Here is a 20,268-nt window from a genome sequence, read left to right on the forward strand (position 1 = left end):
AGAAGGGTCTGCAGCTGGCAGCTTGTAACCTTTGGCATCTATCCTCTGATTATTTCCTCTCTGGGACTACTAACCCCGCCCTCTTCATCCCCCCTTACACCAGGGGTTGGGAGCCTTTTTGGCTGAGAGAGCCCTGAACGCCACATATTTTAAAATGTAATTCCGTGAGAGCCATACAATATGTTTAACACTAAATACAAGTAACTGTGCATTTTATGTAAGACCAACACTTTTAAAGTACAATAAGTCTCTGAATTCTTTTTAATAATGTTGTTATGTTGTTGCTACCAGTGATGAATAAAGTAATTCTTACCATTAATGCGACTTCTGGTGCTGCATGGTTTTGCTGATGGCTTTGTAGTCTGGTTGATACGTAATGAGGTTAAGCTTCATGCAGGCATTGAGACTTCCATCCATTAAACGTGATGGTAGGTTGGTCTTAACGTTCTTTAGATGTGAGAAAGACTGCTCACATGCATATGTAGAGCCAAACATTGTCAGTACAGCAATACTCACATGCTGCAGTGTGTGGTATGTGACGGGAAGCACGTTCCAAGTTTTGACAATCAGCTGGTCCACAGGTTGAAGTTTTTTCATTTCTCCCCACTTGTGTTTGCTCGTCAACTCTGCTTGCTGTCGTGCAAGTCTTTCCAAATCTTCATTCAGTGACTTGAACTTATTCACCCACATGTCTGAGGCTTTCAGGTCAGCAGCTTGTAGCTCAAAATCTCTGATGGAGACACCGGGGATGTAACTCAGGTCGGCGCTGTCCACTGCACACTTGTGTGGATGGGTGATGAACTTAAAAAGATGAGTGCACTCATGAAATTCTCCAAAGCGCACTTTGAATGACTGTAGGAGACTAGATGTGAAGCTGCTGGAGATCAAGATGTTGAGCAGGGTCACTTGCTGTGCATGCATCTTTAAACTCTCCCAGTATTTCAAAGTGTAGTAAACGACCTGTTTCAATTTTGGTGATGAGGAGTTTCAGCTTGTTTTCAAATGCAAACACTGCTTATTGAAGGGATAAGACTGTATTTCCAACGCCTTGCATTTTCACATCGAGCTGGTTCAGATGCTCAGTCATGTCCATGAGAGAGTAGAACTTCAGGAGCCACTCAGTGTTAGCTAACTCAGGATGCTTGATGTTTTTTCATTTCAAGAGAAGTCCAGATTTTGCTCAGACAAGCCATGAAATGGCTGAGCACCTTCCCTCTTGACAACCAACGCACATTGCTGTGCAGAAGCAGACCAGGATAATTATTCCCAACTTCATCCAGCAGTGTTTTAAACTGGCGATCATTTTAAGCTCAGGCAACAATAAAGTTGACCACCCGAATGACCAGTGACATCACCTCACCAAGCTGCTCACCACACATCTGAGCACAAAGTGCCTCCTGATGTAGGATGCAGTGAAAACTTAGGATGGGTCTCTTTTCATGTTCACGGAGAAGCGCTATGAATCCTCTGTTTTTCCCCACCATGCACGGAGCACCATCAGTACACACCAAAATAAGTTTATCCATCGGTAGATTTTTTTCTTTAGCGAACTCAGTGAAAGACTTGAATAAATCCTCCCCTCTTGTTGTCTCTTTCATAGGCAAAAGAGCAAGACTTTCCTCACATAGTGTGTCACCGACAGCATACCTTGCAATCACGCTGAACTGGGATAAATGGCTTACGTCTGTTGACTCATCCAAAGCGAGAGAAAAGAATGGTGCTGCATTTACGTCCTTCACTTGTGTTGCCTCAATTTGATCTGCCATCATGATGGTACGATCTTGAACAGTTCTTGACCACAGAGGCATATCTTTTATTCGTTTGATTATCTTGTCTTTATCCGAAAAGTCATCAAAAAGTTCATTGGCAACATCAAGCATGAATGTTTTGTCATACTCCCCATCTGTGAATGGCTTTCCGTTTCTCACAATTGCTAAAGCACCAGCAAAGCTAGCTGAATTCCAGTCACCTTGTTTGGTCCAAACACAGAGTTGCTGCTGACTAGCTTGCAGTCTGCTCAGTAGCTCTTGACATGCTTTCTTCCTGCTGTCCCCCGCTGGATATTTCTATGCAAATGTAGTAAGGTGTGTGTCGAAGTGCCGCTTTATATTTGACTGTTTCATTGATGCAATTTTATCATTGCATATTAGATACACTGCAGAATCTGCTCTCTCCACAAAGGCAAATTCCTGCTGAAAAGTACTTCTCATCTTTTTTTCTTTTAGCCATCTTCTTTGTCAAAAGGGTTTCTGCAATTAGCTAGCTGACTACTTGATTAAAAGGAGGGAAGTTTACTTCCTGACCTTACAATGATCCGTGCACATTACGCATTATCCAATAAAAATTTGGTGTTGTCCCAGAGGACAGCTGTGATTGGCTCCAGCCACCCACAACCATGAACATGAGTGGTAGGAAATGAATGGATTGTAATACATGAGAATGTTTTATATTTTTAATGTTATTATTTTTTTATAATGATTTGTCTGCGAGCCAGATGCAGCCATCAAAAGAGCCACATCTGGCTCGCGAGCCATAGGTTCCCGACCCCTGCCTTAGACTGAAGAAGAGCCAGTCCTGTCAGCCCCCGATAAAGTGGTTTTCCAACTTCTTTGACTACACAGAGTAATAATAAATGTATAGTATGATTTAATATAAATGTACTATATAATAAATTTATACTGTGGCCCTAAACATGTGTCTGAAGTAGTCTCTCTCTCTTTTTCTCTGTCTCTCTCTCTTTCTTCTTTTTGAAGTAGTCTCTTGAAGCAATACTTAGCTTTACTGGCTGTGGTGTATCCTGATATTTTCCATTACATTCTAGTCTACTTCATTTTTTTTTTTAATGCTGGTGTGATCCACTAAATTGATTGCCATCCCACTAATGGGACATGTCCTGCAGTTTGAAAAACTCTTAGCATACCCTGGACAGGGAATGATTCCACCTGTCAGGGCCACTCCTAGAGTTCCAGGTGTTTAGCCTCCCGGTCCCCAGGGAGCCACCCAGCAGTTCAGTGACAGCAGGACAGCCCCCATTCTACTTTTGCTTATATTTTCCCATGAGGGGCAGATAGATATTTTCAAAGACCCAAGCTTAGTTCTCATTATTATATGAATTTTAAATATGCCAAATGAAATGAATAACTTTTTAAACTAATTTAAAAATCATTCATCAAATATAGATAAACCCATTCATTAGAAAATACTTATCCTAATATTCTTTTCTACCAAGAAATGGTTTTTTTTAAAAACTGTGATATTTAGGTATTCTTTATAAACACCCAGAAAAATATGTGAACAGTACTTCTTACTCAGCTTTTTCACAATATTAACTGTCTTGGTTAATGTAAAAATCATGTGGAGTTTGAAAAAATTACATAAAATAGCTTTTGTGTACTATCTCAAGAGACATGCCTGCCCCCGATTTTAAAGATTGTTCTTTGGCCTTACGCTCAGCGGGAGGAAGGGTGCTGTCAGGTAGAAGCCCCTGGGAGGCCGCCCGGAACAAGCGCGCCCGGGCACTGCTGACTCTCCTAATCTGCGCGGGGTCCACTGCGAGTTCAGGAAGGGCAAGGCAGGGATCCTCCTCTGTGGTGGGAGATGCTGGAGCTTTCGGTCTCTGGAAAGAGATTTTTTAAATGATTGACATGAGTTTCTGTATCTCAGATAAGACCACCACCCTGAGCTGCCCTGACGCGTCCAGATGAGCACAGACAGGGCTTTCTGCCTGGCTTCATCCTGGCCCCTGGACTCGAGGGCTTATTGACCCATCTTACTTAACATGTTATATAGATAACACTTTTTCATTGTTGTTTTTTTTTTCAAATACATTATATTAAATACTCTATTCTCCTGCTTAGCATATTTAGCCATGCTAGGAAATAGGTATCTGTATAAGACACTTAAAAATTTGGTAGAGTATATTCAACATATTTTGGAAATTTTGGGGTTCAATTCGCACCAGAAAACATTTATTGGGCACCTGTATGGGTCAATGACTATATGGAATACAAATACTACCGTTACACATTTTGGACTCTCCGAAAGTACTTTTTTAAATGATATAAGTTTGTTTTTTAAAAAAAATAATTTAAAGTCACAAAATATAAGAGCAAAAAGTTGTCTTGGACTTATGATATAAACATGTTTTATTTTCCATGTCTCCAGAATTCTATGGAGATAACCTTAGAAAAGAAACACTATTGGAAAAAATCCAATTGCTTAAAGGCTTTTCAAAATGCCTGCACCAAGCACTGTGCCACCCAGAGCACCCCCTGGTCCAGCCTCCAGGTGGCAGGACCAGCACAGCTGACAGGCCTCAACTCCCACTTCTAGCGTTGCCTGGTGGTCCATCCTTCCTTCTTCCAACTTTAGATGATTATCTGTCTGTGAAAAGACAGTATTATGGAAGCAAGTGCTTTGTAGCTCTCTGACTAGAAATAATCGAGTTCAAGTTCATCAAGTCACTTACATAAAATGTGAAATGACTGCCTCTCAATCCAACAGGTTTAATCAATAAAAATTGTTTAAAATTCCAGTGTGAGATTGAAGTCAGATAATTTGGAAATGGGTGAAGTCATCTATCATATATGACATAACTTTAAACATACATTTTCTCATCTAAATTGAGAATAATGGCATCTATATGAGAGTTTTCCTTCCAAGAAGTTGCTTATCTCAATAATGATGATTTTTCAACATATTTTTTTGTTTTATTTTTGCATTACAGTTCCCATTCAATATTATTTTATTTTAGTTTTGGGTGCACTCAAAATATTTTTTATACCCTATTTTTCATTTGCATCTGAAATTGGTTCACAAACCACATTAAAAAAATTAGTTATGACTTTAGAGACACATTCTTCTAAACACAGTTAGAAAAATGATAAATAAACAATTAGCATAATATATAGGAAGAGTAAATGACTTTGGTATCAAACTGATTGAGAGTGGAATCCCCTTACTGGTTATGTGTATTGGGCAGGCCATTTACTTCTCTGAACTTGTCCAACTATCAAATGGAGATGGCAGTCCCCTTCTTGCAGGGACACTGAAACATATACAGTGACTGTCATGGCGACTCAGTCACTCTTTATTTACCAAGTTTAGTTCAAAGTTACTTTTAAGTTTCAAAGCCAAGGTCCTAGCTTCTGACACAGCCTTGCTGGCAAACAGATCCTGAATTCAGAGGAGTCTATTCTGAAGGAGATGGCACTCAGTTGTCTATAAAATTCTGCTTTATTTGCTTGATAAATAGTCACTTTACTTTTTATTCTCCCTAACTTGTTGCAAAATATGCATTAGAATGTGACTTAGGCCAAGAAACTAATAACAAAAAAAGCTAAGAGCATAAAACAGGAAAATAAGTGCTTTAGATATAATTATGGAAGATAAGATACATAAGGATAAACTCAATATTGACTGTAGATATGAGGTTATTTTTTTTATTTATCTCAAAACGCCTGTACTCTGCAGATACCTTGAATATAAAACAAAGACTGAGAAGTCTACCAAATAATAATAATAATAATGCAGATAAAGTAAATATTCTCTTTTACAAATGCCTTCCTTAACTATTATAAATATTTTGGGTACTAAGTAAAAAATTTTATAAAGGCCCTGGCCAGTTGGCTTAGTGGTAGAGCGTCGGCCTGGCGTGCAGGAGTCCTGGGTTCGATTCCCGGCCAGGGCACACAGGAGAAGTGCCCATCTGCTTCTCCACCCCTCCCCCTCTCCTTCCTCTCTGTCTCTCTCTTCCCCTCCCACAGCCAAGGCTCCATTGGAGCAAAGTTGGCCCGGTCGCTGAGGATGGCTCTGTGGCCTCTGCCTCAGGTGCTAGAATGGCTCTGGTTGCAACAGAGCAATGCCCCAGATGGGCAGAGCATCACCCCCTGGAGGGCATGCCAGGTGGATCCCAGTTGGGCGCATGTGGGAGTCTGTTTGACTGCCTCCCCATTTCCAACTTCAGAAAAATACAAAAAAAAAATTATAAAAAGGGAAAATATAGTTTTGCAAAGCTAATTTATACCCAAAAGAGAATATCTGAATTACCCCTGGATGGCAAGATAAAGCCCCTCAGCTGTTCTTTGATAGAAGGCATTTGTTTGCATAAATATATATAGATATATTAAATTTTGTTTTATTTGTCAAATACTTGGAGCTTGGTTCCTACAAAATATAAAAATAATGGCTCATCGCTACTGTGAGAAGTCAGGACAGCAGTCACTAGGGGGAGGTGCTGTCTGTAGTGCTGGTAATGATCTTCTTTTTCTTTTTGAATGCTGGTTACTGAGTGTGTTGTATTTGTATAAGTTTATCAAGCTGCACTCTTAGGATCTATGTCTTTTCTGTATGTCAATAAAAAGTTTAATAAAAATACCTGGAAAATTATGTTGTGACAATGATCATAAAGAAAGACAAAATTTCCTATTTATTCACATGGTCACATGTCTTTTCCTTTTTCTTACTTTATACTATCCAAAGCATGAGAGCAGCTGCTCCTATATATATAAATCTGAATACCAGCCAATTACAGCCTCTGTATGCAAATGGGGATAACCACTACCAACACAGCCCCACATCTCAGAGCTGTGGGGAAAGGCAGGGGACTGCTAAGAAGAAAGAAAGATATACCTGGGCATTCCTACATAGCCAGTAGATGGAAATGTTAATGGAGTACTGTAAACTGCAGGGCTTTCCCCTGTCTCTCAAGATTATACGTATTAATGGGAACCCTGGTGAGCTAGTCAGACCAGCCAGCCAAAGTCTGAGGGGTCAAGACCATGAGCATCAGTTTTCCCATCATTCTGTGATGCCCAGGTCATTTCTGAGTGCAGCCAGCCCACGGCCAAACACGGGGGAGAACAGGGGAGAAGGGTAGGTGTGCAAGCGCAGCGTTGAGCTGATATGATAACCTAGGAGCAGGAATGAGTTGGTCTCTGGGTCCTTCTTCCCTGTCTGACTGCTGGTTGAAGAATTATTAAAGGGTAAACTGACATGAGAAAGTGTCCCAGATACATAAAGTACTAAAAATTCAATTAGTTAGGCCTTCACAAATTATTTTAGCAAGTTTGTCCCCTAAGAGATGCCCCACACCCACCTTACTCCTGTATATCCACCCTCCCTCTTATTTCTGCTCCTCTCCTCCCTTTGCCAATTTAGTGGATACCAAAGTCAAAGAGTTCATTAAAAGGTGAAGTGGAAAGGAGGAAAGAAGGTGGACAGGCAGGTAGTATGAGGCCATGTCCAGAATTTTTTGACTGGGAGTTCTAAACTTTAATTATTGTTCAAAATAAAATATACTTAAGACCCTCACATAAGCTGCTATAACAAAAATATTTCAAACTAAAGGAGTTATTTAACTTAACATGGGGATTTCTTAGCCCATTTTTACTTTGCACATAGCATCCAACCATTCTGCAGTAAAGAAATATAATAGCAATGACTCTACACAGAGGCCAATGCCAACATTATCTTTGTCTAACACCTGTGAGGTCTCAGAACTGTACCAGTTTTTGACAAGGACCAGGTTAACTCTAGAAATAGATTTTTTTCAGGAAAGAGTAGGCAGAAATTGAGTAAGTCCCCCCAAACTACAACAATATTAAAACTAATTTATAGGTGGCAAATGACAGAATCATAGACTAGAGAACCATTCTACAACCAGGTGGACCATTGGGCTACCAAACCAAGGGTCCTCTTATTGTAGCTGGTTCAAAACCCAAGTGGTCTCCAAGGCTGTAGATGTACAAAGCCATAGGTCATATTTTGCCAATGGCTGGCAAAATATTTATTTTGCTTTGGTTCGTAAGTACTATTTTGGAAACTTATTTTTGTCATCTGCAATATGAGAACAAGTATAATCTTTCCCACAGAGGCATTTGGATGACTCAGTTGGTTAGAGCATCGTCTAGAAGCACAGAGGTTGCCAGTTTGATCCCCGGTCAGGGCACATACAGGGAAAGATCAATGTTCCTGTCTCTGTCTCTCTTACTTCCTCTTTCTCTAAAATCAATATAGATTAAAAAAATTGAGAAGCAGCTTGAATGATATTCCAATTCCAGAAATGTCTAAGGAATTCTTATAGTAGAGGCCTGGGGCAGAGGTACCTAAAATAAGAAGGATTGGCTGCAAGTCTATGTAATTCCTTCCCTCCTGGCTCGAAGCAACCAGGCTACTGAACCCAGGAGTAGATGGAAGGTTTGTTCTTTCAAGAAGGTAGCACAGAGAATCTCTGAATCAGGCTAACCAGGCAAAATTGAGAGTCAGAGTGCTTTTTGTAAGCAAAGATACTAATGGAACAATAAAATATGAATGTTAGTTATTCCAACATTTTTCCTCAACTGGGCTCCTGGAAGTTAGCAATAGGTAAGAGCTTAGAGTATACTTTATCCTCCAGGCAAGAGCTTAGAAAATACTTCTAGAGAAAGTTACCTAGCCCACAGTGAAGCCCTAAAAATACTGTAATTGAGAGTTTCATAAAAAACACAGCCCAGCCAGACCCTTCCCCTCTAAATGGGCCTCTGATATGAAAAACAGCGACCCAAATAAACAGAAAACTGTGTCTTGTTAGGCACAGAGGAAAGACCATGTGAAGACATAGGGAAAAGGTGGCCATTCACATGTTAAGCAGAAAGTCCTCAGAAGTTATCAGCCCAGCTGCCACCTTGATCTCAGACTTCTAATCTTCAGAACTGTGAGAGAATAAATTTCAGTTGTTTAAGACACACACACACACACACACACACACACACACACACACACACGCACGCATGCAACAGAAATTTTAAAGGGAGAAGAAAATAATTGAAAAATAAAAACTATTATTAATATGTGCAAATAAGAGGCTACAACCATGAAATAAGAACTGAATGTTATATCTATCTATCTATACATCTATCTATGATAATTTAAAGGGGGAAGCTCTTAGATATTAAAAATATGACAGCAGAAATGAACTCAACAAAAGGATTAGAATATAACATCTCTTTAAAAAAAAAAAAGATACATAAAAGAGACAATAAGAAAATTAAAGTGCCAGTCCAGGGGATCCCACATCCAAATAATAAATTCCAGAAAGAACAAACAGAAGAAAAAGGGGGGAAGACATATCAAAATAATTTAAGGGCATTTCCCAGAGTGGAAGGCACGAGATTCCTCATTGAAAGTGCCCAGTAGGATGTATGTAAATGAACCAACACAAAGGCCCATTATCATACAATTTCTAACACTAAGAACAAAAAAATATTCCACATACTTCTAGACAGAAAAATCAGCAATCAAAATCTCAAATAATTTACTTCCCATACACCGCTTTTCTCAAAAGTTATTGGAGGGAGAGCTCCACCACAGCAAGAAGAAATCAAAACAGAGAAGGACTTCGGGTCCAGGGAACAGGGCTTCCAGCACAGGAGGGAAAAGCTGGCTCTGTGCTGGGTGGCCAGGGCAAGTGGTCCAGGACGCAGGCTGGAAAATTCTCCAAGGAGATGAATCAACAGAATACCTCATATGCCTGAATATACAAAGGAGATCTGGAGCACTGGGGAAGGATTTGGGTTGAAATAGTAATAATACAAAATTATAAAAGGAAGGCAATTATTAATGCCAGGGAAAACAAAAAGTGGTGCAGGGAAGGAGTGATCATCATTAGTCATTACTAGTTCAAGGCACAGCTGCAATCAGGGTTTATGTAATCAGAGAAAAAGGATCTAACCAAAATTATGATATGTCTATATTGGGAGTAGCAATGGGGATAGAAAGGGTGAATGTGTAGGGAGAGGCTTGGGGAGGATAGACAAGAGTTAAATCTTCATCTTCCTTAATGTGATGTCATTAGCTACTTCCTCCAGCTCATAAGTCAGAGAGCAGCAAAACACTGTGTTATTTAGAAATTTGGATTGAAATATCAAAAAAAATGTGCCAAAAGAATTTAAAGTGAGAGCCACTGGGGAGGGGAGAATGAAGAATAAGGGAACAGGAGACTGCTAGAGCTTTTGTGGTAGCAAATCTTTGACTCCTAGGTACATGTATTTATTTGTATATAACTATTAAAAATAAAATAATATATATGCATAACTTTTTTGAATTTTTTAAAAATACTGTGAAACATTTTATTTTTCTTCTTTTCCAAGTGAGAGGATGGGAGATAGAGAGACTCCCACATGCACCCTGACCGGGATTCACCTGGTGACCCCGTCTTGGGCCGATGCTCTGCCCATCTTGGGCCATGCTGGCAGAGGCTCCACAGAGCCATCCTCAAACTAATCGAGCCATGGCTGTGGGAGGGGAAGAGAGAGAGAGAGAGAGAGAGAAAGAAAGAGAGAAGGGGGGAGGAGGTCTCTTCTCCTGTGTGCCCTGACAGGGAATCAAACCCAGGACATCTACATACTGAGCCTACAACACTCCACCACTGAGCCAACTGGCCAGGGCCAAAACATTTTGTCTGCCAGGTTACTCTGTATTTCTAAAAGTCTTTATTATTAACCTATAGGTAAGTAGAAATGTTTTATTAGATACCATTATATTTGAAAAAGTATAAAAGAATTTGTTTTCATATTAAATTATTGGTACATTTAGGTCTATGTGATCATTTTCTTAGCATGCATAAGTGCTGATTCCAAATGTTTTTGACCAATTCTATTTCACAGCAGTCATGATATTCTCAGGTACTCACAAGCTCCAGTGGGCTGAGACGTGTGCCAGAAATGGGCCTGGAATCAGATGACTCAAAACTGGAGGCATGGAGGCTAGCACAGGAGATGGAACAGAAAGGTCAGTTTGTGAAGAATCGTTTTTTATTTCTAGTATATATGAGTTAACTCTAGCCCAAAACAAAAGCATTCAAATGCATAAGTCTTAAGGAAGAAGGAATATTTAAAAATTATAGTACTTAAAATATTTTGTTAATAAGTCTTCTTTTATGGCTTTTAGGAGAATTGAAACTATTGAATAATGAAAGGAAGAAATGCATATGATTTTTTAAAGCTTTGTTCATAGTACTTTACAAAGTAGATATGACAACCATTATTACCATTGCAAACCAACTTCTTGGACCCAAGGTCTAAAATTAGTATTGGGAACCCTGAACAGATACAAGAACTATAATTGGTATAATTAGCAGAAGTCAAAGGGAAAATGTCATTACATAACTGAATGTACAGCCAAGAGAAATGTCATATACCTGAAGGAGGAAGGGGGTCTATTTTCTGGTGTCCTTGAAGATGCAGGTCCAAACAGTGTCCTCTGGTTTTCCTGTGGTGTCAGTGGTCTTTGGGTCCTAACTGTTCTCAATGCATTTCGTGCTTCACTTATAATTTCTGCGCTGGTCTTCTGCTTGGCCACCAAAGGTCGATAAAATGGATCCAGCTTTTCTAACTTTTTATTATTTGGAGACAGCATCTTTCTTTTTAAAAAAAAATGTTCTTCAGCTCGACATCACACCTTACAAATATATGGTACAAATTATCAACTATTTTCATCCAGTAGTTTAGAAAAGGGTACTTATACCCATCCATACATGCTTAAACTGTCCTCTACATTAAACTTGATAAAATGATAAATTTTAATTAAAAATCTACCCAACAGTTACAGTTAGATGATCAGGATGGGAGATGCGCTTTCAAAGATATGAGTTGATGGGCCCTGGCTGGTTGGCTCAGCGGTAGAGCGTCGGCCTGGCGTGCGGGGGACCCGGGTTCGATTCCCGGGCAGGGCACATAGGAGAAGCGCCCATTTGCTTCTCCACCCCCCCTCCTTCCTCTCTGTCTCTCTCTTCCCCTCCCGCAGCCAAGGCTCCATTGGAGCAAAGATGGCCCGGGCGCTGGGGATGGCTCCTTGGCCTCTGCCCCAGGCGCTAGAGTGGCTCTGGTCTCGGCAGAGCGACCCCCCCCCCCAGGGGCAGAGCATCGCCCCCTGGTGGGCAGAGCGTCGCCCCTGGTGGGCGTGCCGGGTGGATCCCGGTCGGGCGCATGCGGGAGTCTGTCTGACTGTCTCTCCCCGTTTCCAACTTCAGAAAAATACAAAAAAAAAAAAAAAAGATATGAGTTGATGGGTGGAGTTATGCCTGTGGGAATACCTGTGATTGAGGACAGCGACATGCTGGGAGGAGACACAGAATGAAAGAAGATGGATTAAGAAGAGAAAATCATCTCATATCCTCCACTACCTCTACCTCCCCAAAAAACACTGGGTTTTCATTTCTCCTGCCCTCCACACAAAATGCTAGCAAAAGGTTAAATTTAATAGATGGGGTCCATTTCCAAACTACATTTGCTTTTATAAGTGTAATTTGTAAATTAAGAGAAAGGTTTAACCCCACAGTGCCCATATATTTAAATGAATTGATTAAAATCATCTTCAATGTGAGAGAATGTCCTATATGAATAAATGCCAAATATCGATATCATCAAAAGATCCCTTCCCAGGCCACCTATCCTCAGTTAAAGAGTTCAAATCATGCACAAGGGCCTGGAGAATGCAGATCCTTCTTAAGTGCTGGTGTGTCCAATGGAGACATGGTTAACTTGGCGAGACACCTCTGACAGCTCTAAACTTTAAACAGTCCAGATTTTAAAGATTTATTTCTAATTAGTACATGGTACTAGGTGTTCATTTTAAAAAACCCAAAAATCCCTCTAATTCCCTGAAAATGTTATATTTCTAGGGAGACAGTGGTCTGAAAATTATTCATGTTTCAGCTGCCCAATTTTAGAATAATCTGCCAAAAAGAAAAAATTGGTGACATGCCAAAGGAAGCTAAAAAGACTCTATTTCCATAAGTAGAATCAACAAGTGATTTCTTAGATAAAGATTTACTATGTCACAATTTTATACCTCAAATTGTTATATAACAACAGAAAACAGAACTTGTGTTTAGTTCTGCCCATTCCTTTCATATGAAAAGGTCATGGGTCGAGGAAAAACAGTACAAAAAATTACTAAATAAGCAATACTATTCTAGGATTTAATATATATATATATTTTACTTATTGATTTTACAGAGAGAAGAGGTGGGGGGAGCAAGAATTATCAGCTCATAGTTGCTTCTCTTTAATTGTTCACTGATTGCTTCTCATATGTGCCTTGACCAGGCAAGCCTAGGGTTTCAAACCAGTGACCTCAGCATTCCAGGTTGACAGTTTACTGCACCACCACAGGTCAAGCCCTAGGGATTTTTGACGTAAGAGTTTGAACATAAGCAAGGTCTCCAAAATCACTATGTAAATGAAAACAACAGACTATATGACAGGCTTGATACATTTTACTTCTAATATATGATATGATATGATATGATTGGTTCTTTATTAAAAATATTCAATGATAATTATTAAAAGTATGTATAAAGTGTACTGAATATAAATGCAGATTATTTTTGGATGCATAATAATATAAATTCATTCCCACATAACTTAAGTGCCTGGCAGGCTGGTTGTTTTTGAAAGGCCTGTAGCAATAAGAAATTATTGCACTTAATGAGAAAAGCTTTAGTACAATGAACAAGTTTATTCCAGAACCCAAATCAGGTTTGTGACTCCCTTGGCCCCACACATCACTAGTAAGTCTAGCAATGTCCAAAAGTGATCTGACAAACCTAATAAAGGTGAGAGAAAGGGCTTTGGATGAATAATAATGGACCATTATTTCCAACTAAGGTTCTCCCTGGCTACATTAGTTTGTATTAAAAACTATACTCTTCCATAGAGTAAGCAGTAACATTTACTCAAGTCAAATTCTAGGAAGTCTAAATTATTTGGGCACACAGGAGTTTAGTCGGATCAAACACCGGTGGAAATAATGCAAATAAAGGACTCTAAAATTTTTGTCCCCAATTTTTTTTTAATTCAGTGAAAGGAGGGAAGGCAGAGACAGACTCCCACATGTATCTGGACCAGTATCCACCTGGCAATCCCACTAGGGGGCCATGCTCTGCCTGTTTGGGGCATTGCTCTGTTGTTCAGCAACTGAGCTCTTCTCAGTGCCTGAAGTGGAGGCCATGGAGCCATCCTTACCACCCAGGGCCAACTCGCTCCAATCAAGCCATGGCTGCAGGAGGGGGAGAGAGAGTGAGAGAGACAGAGAAGCAAGAGGAAGAAGGGTGGAGAGGCAGATGGGCACCTCTCCTGTGTGCCCTGACCAGGAACAGAACCTGGGACATCCACAAGCTGGGCCGATGCTCTACCACTGAGTCAATTGGCCAGGGCCAATTTGTGTCTCTAATTTTTACCTCAAATTCTAATACAACTTTTTCACCTTTCTTCTCCTTTACCCCCAAATCTCACTTTAACAGTTACATTGTGAAGAACTGTTTTAATAATGTAGAATGGCATAGTTAATCTATTATTATATTAAATGAATATATTATTAATTAAATCAAATTTGGAAATGTTCAATAACACAAATGAACTGAGAAGTTGGTTTTTTGGGGGGTGCAGTGAAGATTTTTTTCTTTATCTGTTAGGTTAAAAGTTCTTATTATAAATGGATTTTGTAAACTGAAAAACAACTACACAGAGTTTGAAAGCTTGTCTCTTTAAAGTGCTATATAATTGTATCAAAGAAATTTTAACTTTACAAGAATTCTCCTGACAACTGGAACAAATTTATTCAGCTAGAACTCATTAACTGTTTCCTATGTGCACAGCCCTCTGCTTGGATCACTGGAAACAAAGATGGGAATAAATACTATCTTCACTGTTGGACAAGAAGGACCACTAATGCTAAGTACTCCAAGCACTATGCTAAGTACTCCAGAGTACATCGTCTCAATTATTCCCCACAACAATTCTGTGAGGCGAACAATGTTAAGCAATAGCAAAAACAAACAAATAAACAAACAAAACAACCCTGTGATATATATCCAGAGATCATATTCAAACTATTACCTGGTAGACGGGGTGGTGGGGGAGGGCACTCAGAGGCCTCAGGGCTGCAGCTATTTGCACATCACCAACATAGAGACAGGCCAGTATTCTTACAACTGGAGTGGGCTTCTTGGTGTGTACCAGCTGAGTATCAGCCCATTTATATCCAAATGATTTTAATGCAAGGTAAGAAACTGATGAGGGCAATTTAAAATGATAAACCACCACCATGTGATTACAAAAGAGAAATGGTCTTCTGTTTGGAAGAAGGTGTTAGGCAGACTTCCTGGAAGAGGTGATAACTGATCTGGGTTCTGGAAAAATGGCAATGGCTGACTTTGGGGCTGGAGTAGAGAAGGAATTTCCAGCAAAGGCAATGAGTAAGCCAAGGCAGAGTATCAAGAACTTACGAGGTATGTGCTGGATAAGAAGGAGCTCTGGAAACAAAGACTGGAGTGGGACCAGAGACAGAGCTGAATGGCAGGTCAAGAAATTAAATAATAGCTGATGATAAAGTTAAGAGATTTTGAGGCATGATGTGATCTGGCAGGAACTGGCAAGATGAAAAGAAGGGAATAAAAACTAGAAAGGACAGAATCAGGTAGTTCTTATATATCACCCAGCAATCTCTTAGAGGTCCTCATGAACGCTTTTCTGGACATGCCTCTTGCCTTCCCAGCCTCAGTGAGATGTCTGTCCTCCATACTCCACAAGGTCCCGGGTTGGTATCTGTCAGTACGCCCTTCCACTGTGCCTCTGTAACTGATGCTGCTCCATCAGGCTCTGAGCCCCAGCTCTTCGTGTGAGGCAGAGCTGAAGGCCAACCATCGCACACAATCGCTGGATTCCACTTTCAAATACAAACCTGAGCTAGGAAATATCCAGACAGAAATAGAATGGCTTCCTTAGTTGGAGCCATGTTGTTACAGTGGATTATAAAAACATATTGGACTTCATTTCAAAGGCATTTGATTCTTGATGCCATGCAGTCATATGAGATCAAATGTAGCCCCCTTTTTCTTTCTTGCCTTCCTTTGAGTCACCTGGCATGGAGTAAGACTTGACAAATGTTGTAATCAGTAGATAAGTCATTGAAAGCCCAAAATATAGCAGTGAAAGTGAAATAGAGGTAAGAAGAGAGAGGAGAACTAGTGAAGAGCACCAAGAGCCAAAGAATCAGCAGGAGTTGGTATCTAAGAAAACAGGAAGGAGGCAGAGGTGACACTGGGGATGCAAATGTAGGGAGCAGGAGGGCAAGGGGACCTTTTAAGAGAAAACAGGAGAAGTAGACTTAGAAGGGAAAGAGAAAAGTGGCTAAGTCTGTCTTGCATCACTGTCCTGAGTTTATGGTGTCCACAGGACCTCTAGAGAGTAAATACCATCAGCGGTAGGGAATTTGAAACTGGAGACCATTTTAAACAAAATATTTCTTATTAGTTGGTAGAAAATTTTCAAGTCATCATTTATAAGTTTAGACCTAATTATGAAGACATGTCTTCACCTTTGCTGCTAACAGTCACCTGAATCAGAGCTTTCTTGCTGTATGCAACACTGCAACAGGGGAAAGACTGGTCATCTCCATACTCTTTTCCCTGCAAATCAAACACTCAGGACCCTTACTTGATTTTGAATTACCTTTATGTTAATATGAGCATCCAAAGGGGCAGTGGCTAAGTGCTTAGATGCTGGAGTAAGGATTCAGATACTCTGACAATAGGTATGTAACCTAGGGCAGGGCTTCTAACACCTCTCAGCCTCAGTTTCCTCATCTATATAGTATAGGTAATAATAGTAATTGCCTCATAGAATTGTTATGAGTATTAATTAACATAATTCACATAAAGTGCTTTAGCATGGTTGCCTGGCCCTTAAAAAACATGCTATAAAAGAATACAGGAAACATTTATCCCATGAATGAAAAAGTTCATTAAAAAAATTTTGCAAAAGAAAAGGAATGCCATTTATTCAGCACTTTCATACACTTTTATAGGTTTTACATTTAAATGAGGGGTGTTTTCCTTTATGAACACAAGCATTTTATTAAATATTTTAATATTTCATATCAGCTATGCTAAATCAACAACCAATCAGATTAATAGATTTACAAAATAGAATACAAACAGAATGGTATTTGCTTTTCTACCAAGTTAAAGTAATTTCAAATCAGGGTGAGATGGAAGACCTCCTGTGATACTTGTGGGAATGGATGATAAAAGGCATTATATGTACATATGATATATTTTAATGTATACTGTTACACATACACTTATTCATCAAGTCTCTATCTGTTGCATTGAGGAGCCCAGACACAATTTGTGTGACCTTGGCCGGGTCACTGCGTGCCTAGACAAAGACCCTTAGTCTATTATTCTCTCATTCAACAAATATTAAGTCTCTATTTCTGCACACTTGGCTAAATGCTCAGTTATAGAAGACAATAGGGGCCCAACTTTGAGAGTATGCACAGCACTCTCATTGTCTCTTTTCCCCATCCGGGAACAGAAAGAGCTGTGACAGCAGAAAGGGGTCCCCGGTGAGCCAGCGGAGGACGCCTCACATCCCGCGCGGATAGCTGCTCCCCTATTCCCAGCAATGCCCCCTCCTCCACCAGTCCAGGTGCTTCAGCATCTTCACCCTGGCGGTCGGCCCCACCGGGCCTGCCAACGGCTCCATGGCAACCGTACACAAACTACCTACCTGGGTCACCCGCTGTAGAGCCAGGTCACTGATGGGCGATCCAGGGAGTGGGCCAGGGAATAAGTTGGGAGTGGGAGCAGGGAAGGTGACTTCTGGCCAGACCCAAAGCACCTGTGATTAGCGCTGGAGACAATAACAGCTGCAGGGATTCATTTCATTTTCCAGTTTTACCGAGGCAGCGGCGTCCTCGACGGAGGAGGCGGGGTGGGGCGGGGCCGAGAGGGGCGGGGCCGGACCTGGCGAGCGGCGGGCAGGGAGGTCCCCCGGCGCAGGTCGGTCCCTGGGCCAGCGCCCGTTCCTCCCGCAACGCATGCGTAGAAATGCCGAGGTGTGGGAATGGGAGGAGCCTGGACGAGGGCTGGAGGCGGGGACTGTGCGGATCTCTTGATGAGAAAGGCGGGTTGAGGCTTCGTGTGGATGAACCCGGGTGGGACAGGCATTTATTGTACTTTCAGCAATTTACCGAACCACATTTGTGGAACCCCTTGAGATTTCAGCGCCTCTATTACGTGACAATAAGAAGGACGACTGCTTAGTGCTAAGAGGATTTACTACTTCAAGTTGCAGCACTGTATAATGTCAAAGTAGTTGCTTAACCTCGCAATCTGTAAAATGGAGGGAAGTAATAGTACCTAGCCAGGTCTGGTGGTGGCGAAGAGTGAGTGAGAAAGATTTCGTTATGCATGTGACAATCAACAAAATGTTAAGCTGTTGCAATTCTTGAGTCCTTGCATTTGTGCAGCACTTTATAGAGATTGTTAAAGATATACTGCGTATTTTCTTTTTGAGCATCCCTGCCCCTCTGAACTAGCCAGCGTGGCATCCCCCTTCACCAGAGACAAAATAGGGGACCGAGGTCTAATGAGTGACAACCTAGATTCAATTCTAGGCCTCCCATGGGCAATCAGTTTTAGTTTTTACTGCATCATCACAGTTTGATTAGAAAAGATTTTAAAAAAAAAACACCCACTTACATATTTCTGGTTTAAATTCTGTTCTCTCCTATAAGACCATTCAGCAACACTTTACAGTGTTAAATACAAGTGAGACCATAATCACTCTCCATTCAGGTTCACACTACATTTTACAAATATAGGAATTTTTTCAGCTGAAGTGTTGTCAACATTGGGAAAATGCCACATCCCTTGGTGCTAAGTATATGGTAAAGAATAATTAAATTTTGAGTACAAACTGTGTGTTAAAGCATTGTGCGAGTTAGGAAATGATACTAACCTGAACTAAAGGGATGCCAGTATTCTTCAGAGTACCCAACAGGATTTTGAACAATAAACAATACATATTTACTACTTGATTGGTTAATTTGAGGGCCTCAAACAAAGTATTTGTGTTCTTCAGGGTTGAAATCTTTCTTTCATGACTTGACATGAATGATCACATCTAGTCCCTTTTACTGGCCACTGGACTCCATTGTGCAAAGGGATCTTTGCCCATTTGACATAAGACCATAACTAGTATTTGAATTCACAGTATGCGAGTGTGACCAAAATGCAACTCCACTTTTGTCTCTTACTGTCATTTCAAAATATATTCAATGTTGTTATCTTCTCCTGCTCCTGATGTAAAGTTGGGTAGAGTTCTTGTATTTTCTGCGTATTTTAGAAAACTGAGAGTCCTATTTAATAACTAAGTCTCAACCACAACTTCATTCCAAATGATAATGTAGGGTACAAGACAAACAAATGAAGCAAACATCACACGACAGTAAGGCTTCAGCTGCTTCTCCTGGAAAACTTAAGGTCTATAATTGACTTTCCCAGCAGAGATGCAGTGGCTTTGACTTACCCCTCCCTCATTCACTAGAGGCTACTTAAGATCCTGCATGGGTAAAAGTGGGCAGAAAATGGGGAGAGGAGAAGCCAGTAGCACTTCCTCCTGGAATTGATTGGCTTTGAGCTTGCTGTGCCTGGCCTATGGTTATAGCAACTCATAAGGGTCTTTCCTGGGTCTTTCAGAAGTTTCCTATTAATGAGGACTTTTCTCCCTGAGATTCTGGGTGGAGGTAGTGCTATTACACAGTTGCTTACAACTCTTTCCCTGCTGTAGAAATCCAGGATTCATTCCAGCCCCTTTGAATGGTTCCCAAGATAACCCCATGTCTTGTCGAACCCCACATGTCTCCTGCCCTAGTGACTCTGATAGTGCAACCCCACCCCCTGAAGCCTCCTCCCTGCTGTTGCATGGAACTTTAGCTTTCCCAGGAGTGAGTGGGGCTCCAATCTTCTGAGCCACCTAACTGCAGTCTCTGGCAGCCCCCTCCCCCACTGTGAAGCCCCTCTCACTGGGTTTGAGATGTCTGAGGTGGCACCCCCACACTCCTCTCCAAATAAATGTCCTCACACATTCTCCCACTTCACTCTCTGACTCTTTATTTTTAGCCTTGGAGTTTGTATGTTTCTTTTCAACTTGCTCTGGGAGGACTTTGCCTCACCTTCACTTTGGAACCGATGATTATACAATCACCATTGCAACTGAAACTTCACTTTAAACACCTGTTGTACAGCCAGTTACTAACTATGCTCTTGCACTCTAGGATCTTGGTCTAAAATAGACCTTGTAAGCACACTATTGGACCCTAAAGCTAGCCAGCTAAGTAGGCCAGGAAATGTCTGCCAGGCAAGTTCAAACAATGGAAAAGAATGACAAGGCCAGGATTATAGGAAGCAATTATTTAAAGCAATGAAGCTGCCCAGTTTAA

At 40.8% G+C, this 20,268-nt stretch overlaps 1 protein-coding gene across 3 annotated transcripts in view; it reads right to left on the reverse strand.

Moving 5' to 3' along the window:
- ARMC2 (armadillo repeat containing 2) overlaps positions 1-17,747 on the reverse strand; it is a 136,347-nt gene extending 118,600 nt beyond the window's left edge. The window contains exons 1-4 of one of the 3 annotated variants that reach the window (XM_066373520.1): positions 17,553-17,747; positions 11,177-11,398; positions 10,670-10,742; positions 3,448-3,616 (exon numbers count right to left, since the gene is read on the reverse strand). In XM_066373520.1, coding sequence (XP_066229617.1) covers positions 3,448-3,616; positions 10,670-10,742; positions 11,177-11,394 — 460 coding nt within the window. In that variant the 5' untranslated portion in view covers positions 11,395-11,398; positions 17,553-17,747. Of the gene's footprint in view, positions 1-313; positions 346-3,447; positions 3,617-10,669; positions 10,743-11,176; positions 11,437-17,552 lie in introns of those variants that run through there. The other 2 variants (XM_066373519.1, XM_066373521.1) reach the window with 2 other exon arrangements.
- Positions 17,748-20,268: the final 2,521 nt, after the last annotated feature.

This window comes from Saccopteryx leptura, chromosome 3 (genome assembly GCF_036850995.1).
Source record: "Saccopteryx leptura isolate mSacLep1 chromosome 3, mSacLep1_pri_phased_curated, whole genome shotgun sequence".
In the NCBI taxonomy this organism is placed as follows: domain Eukaryota; kingdom Metazoa; phylum Chordata; class Mammalia; order Chiroptera; family Emballonuridae; genus Saccopteryx; species Saccopteryx leptura.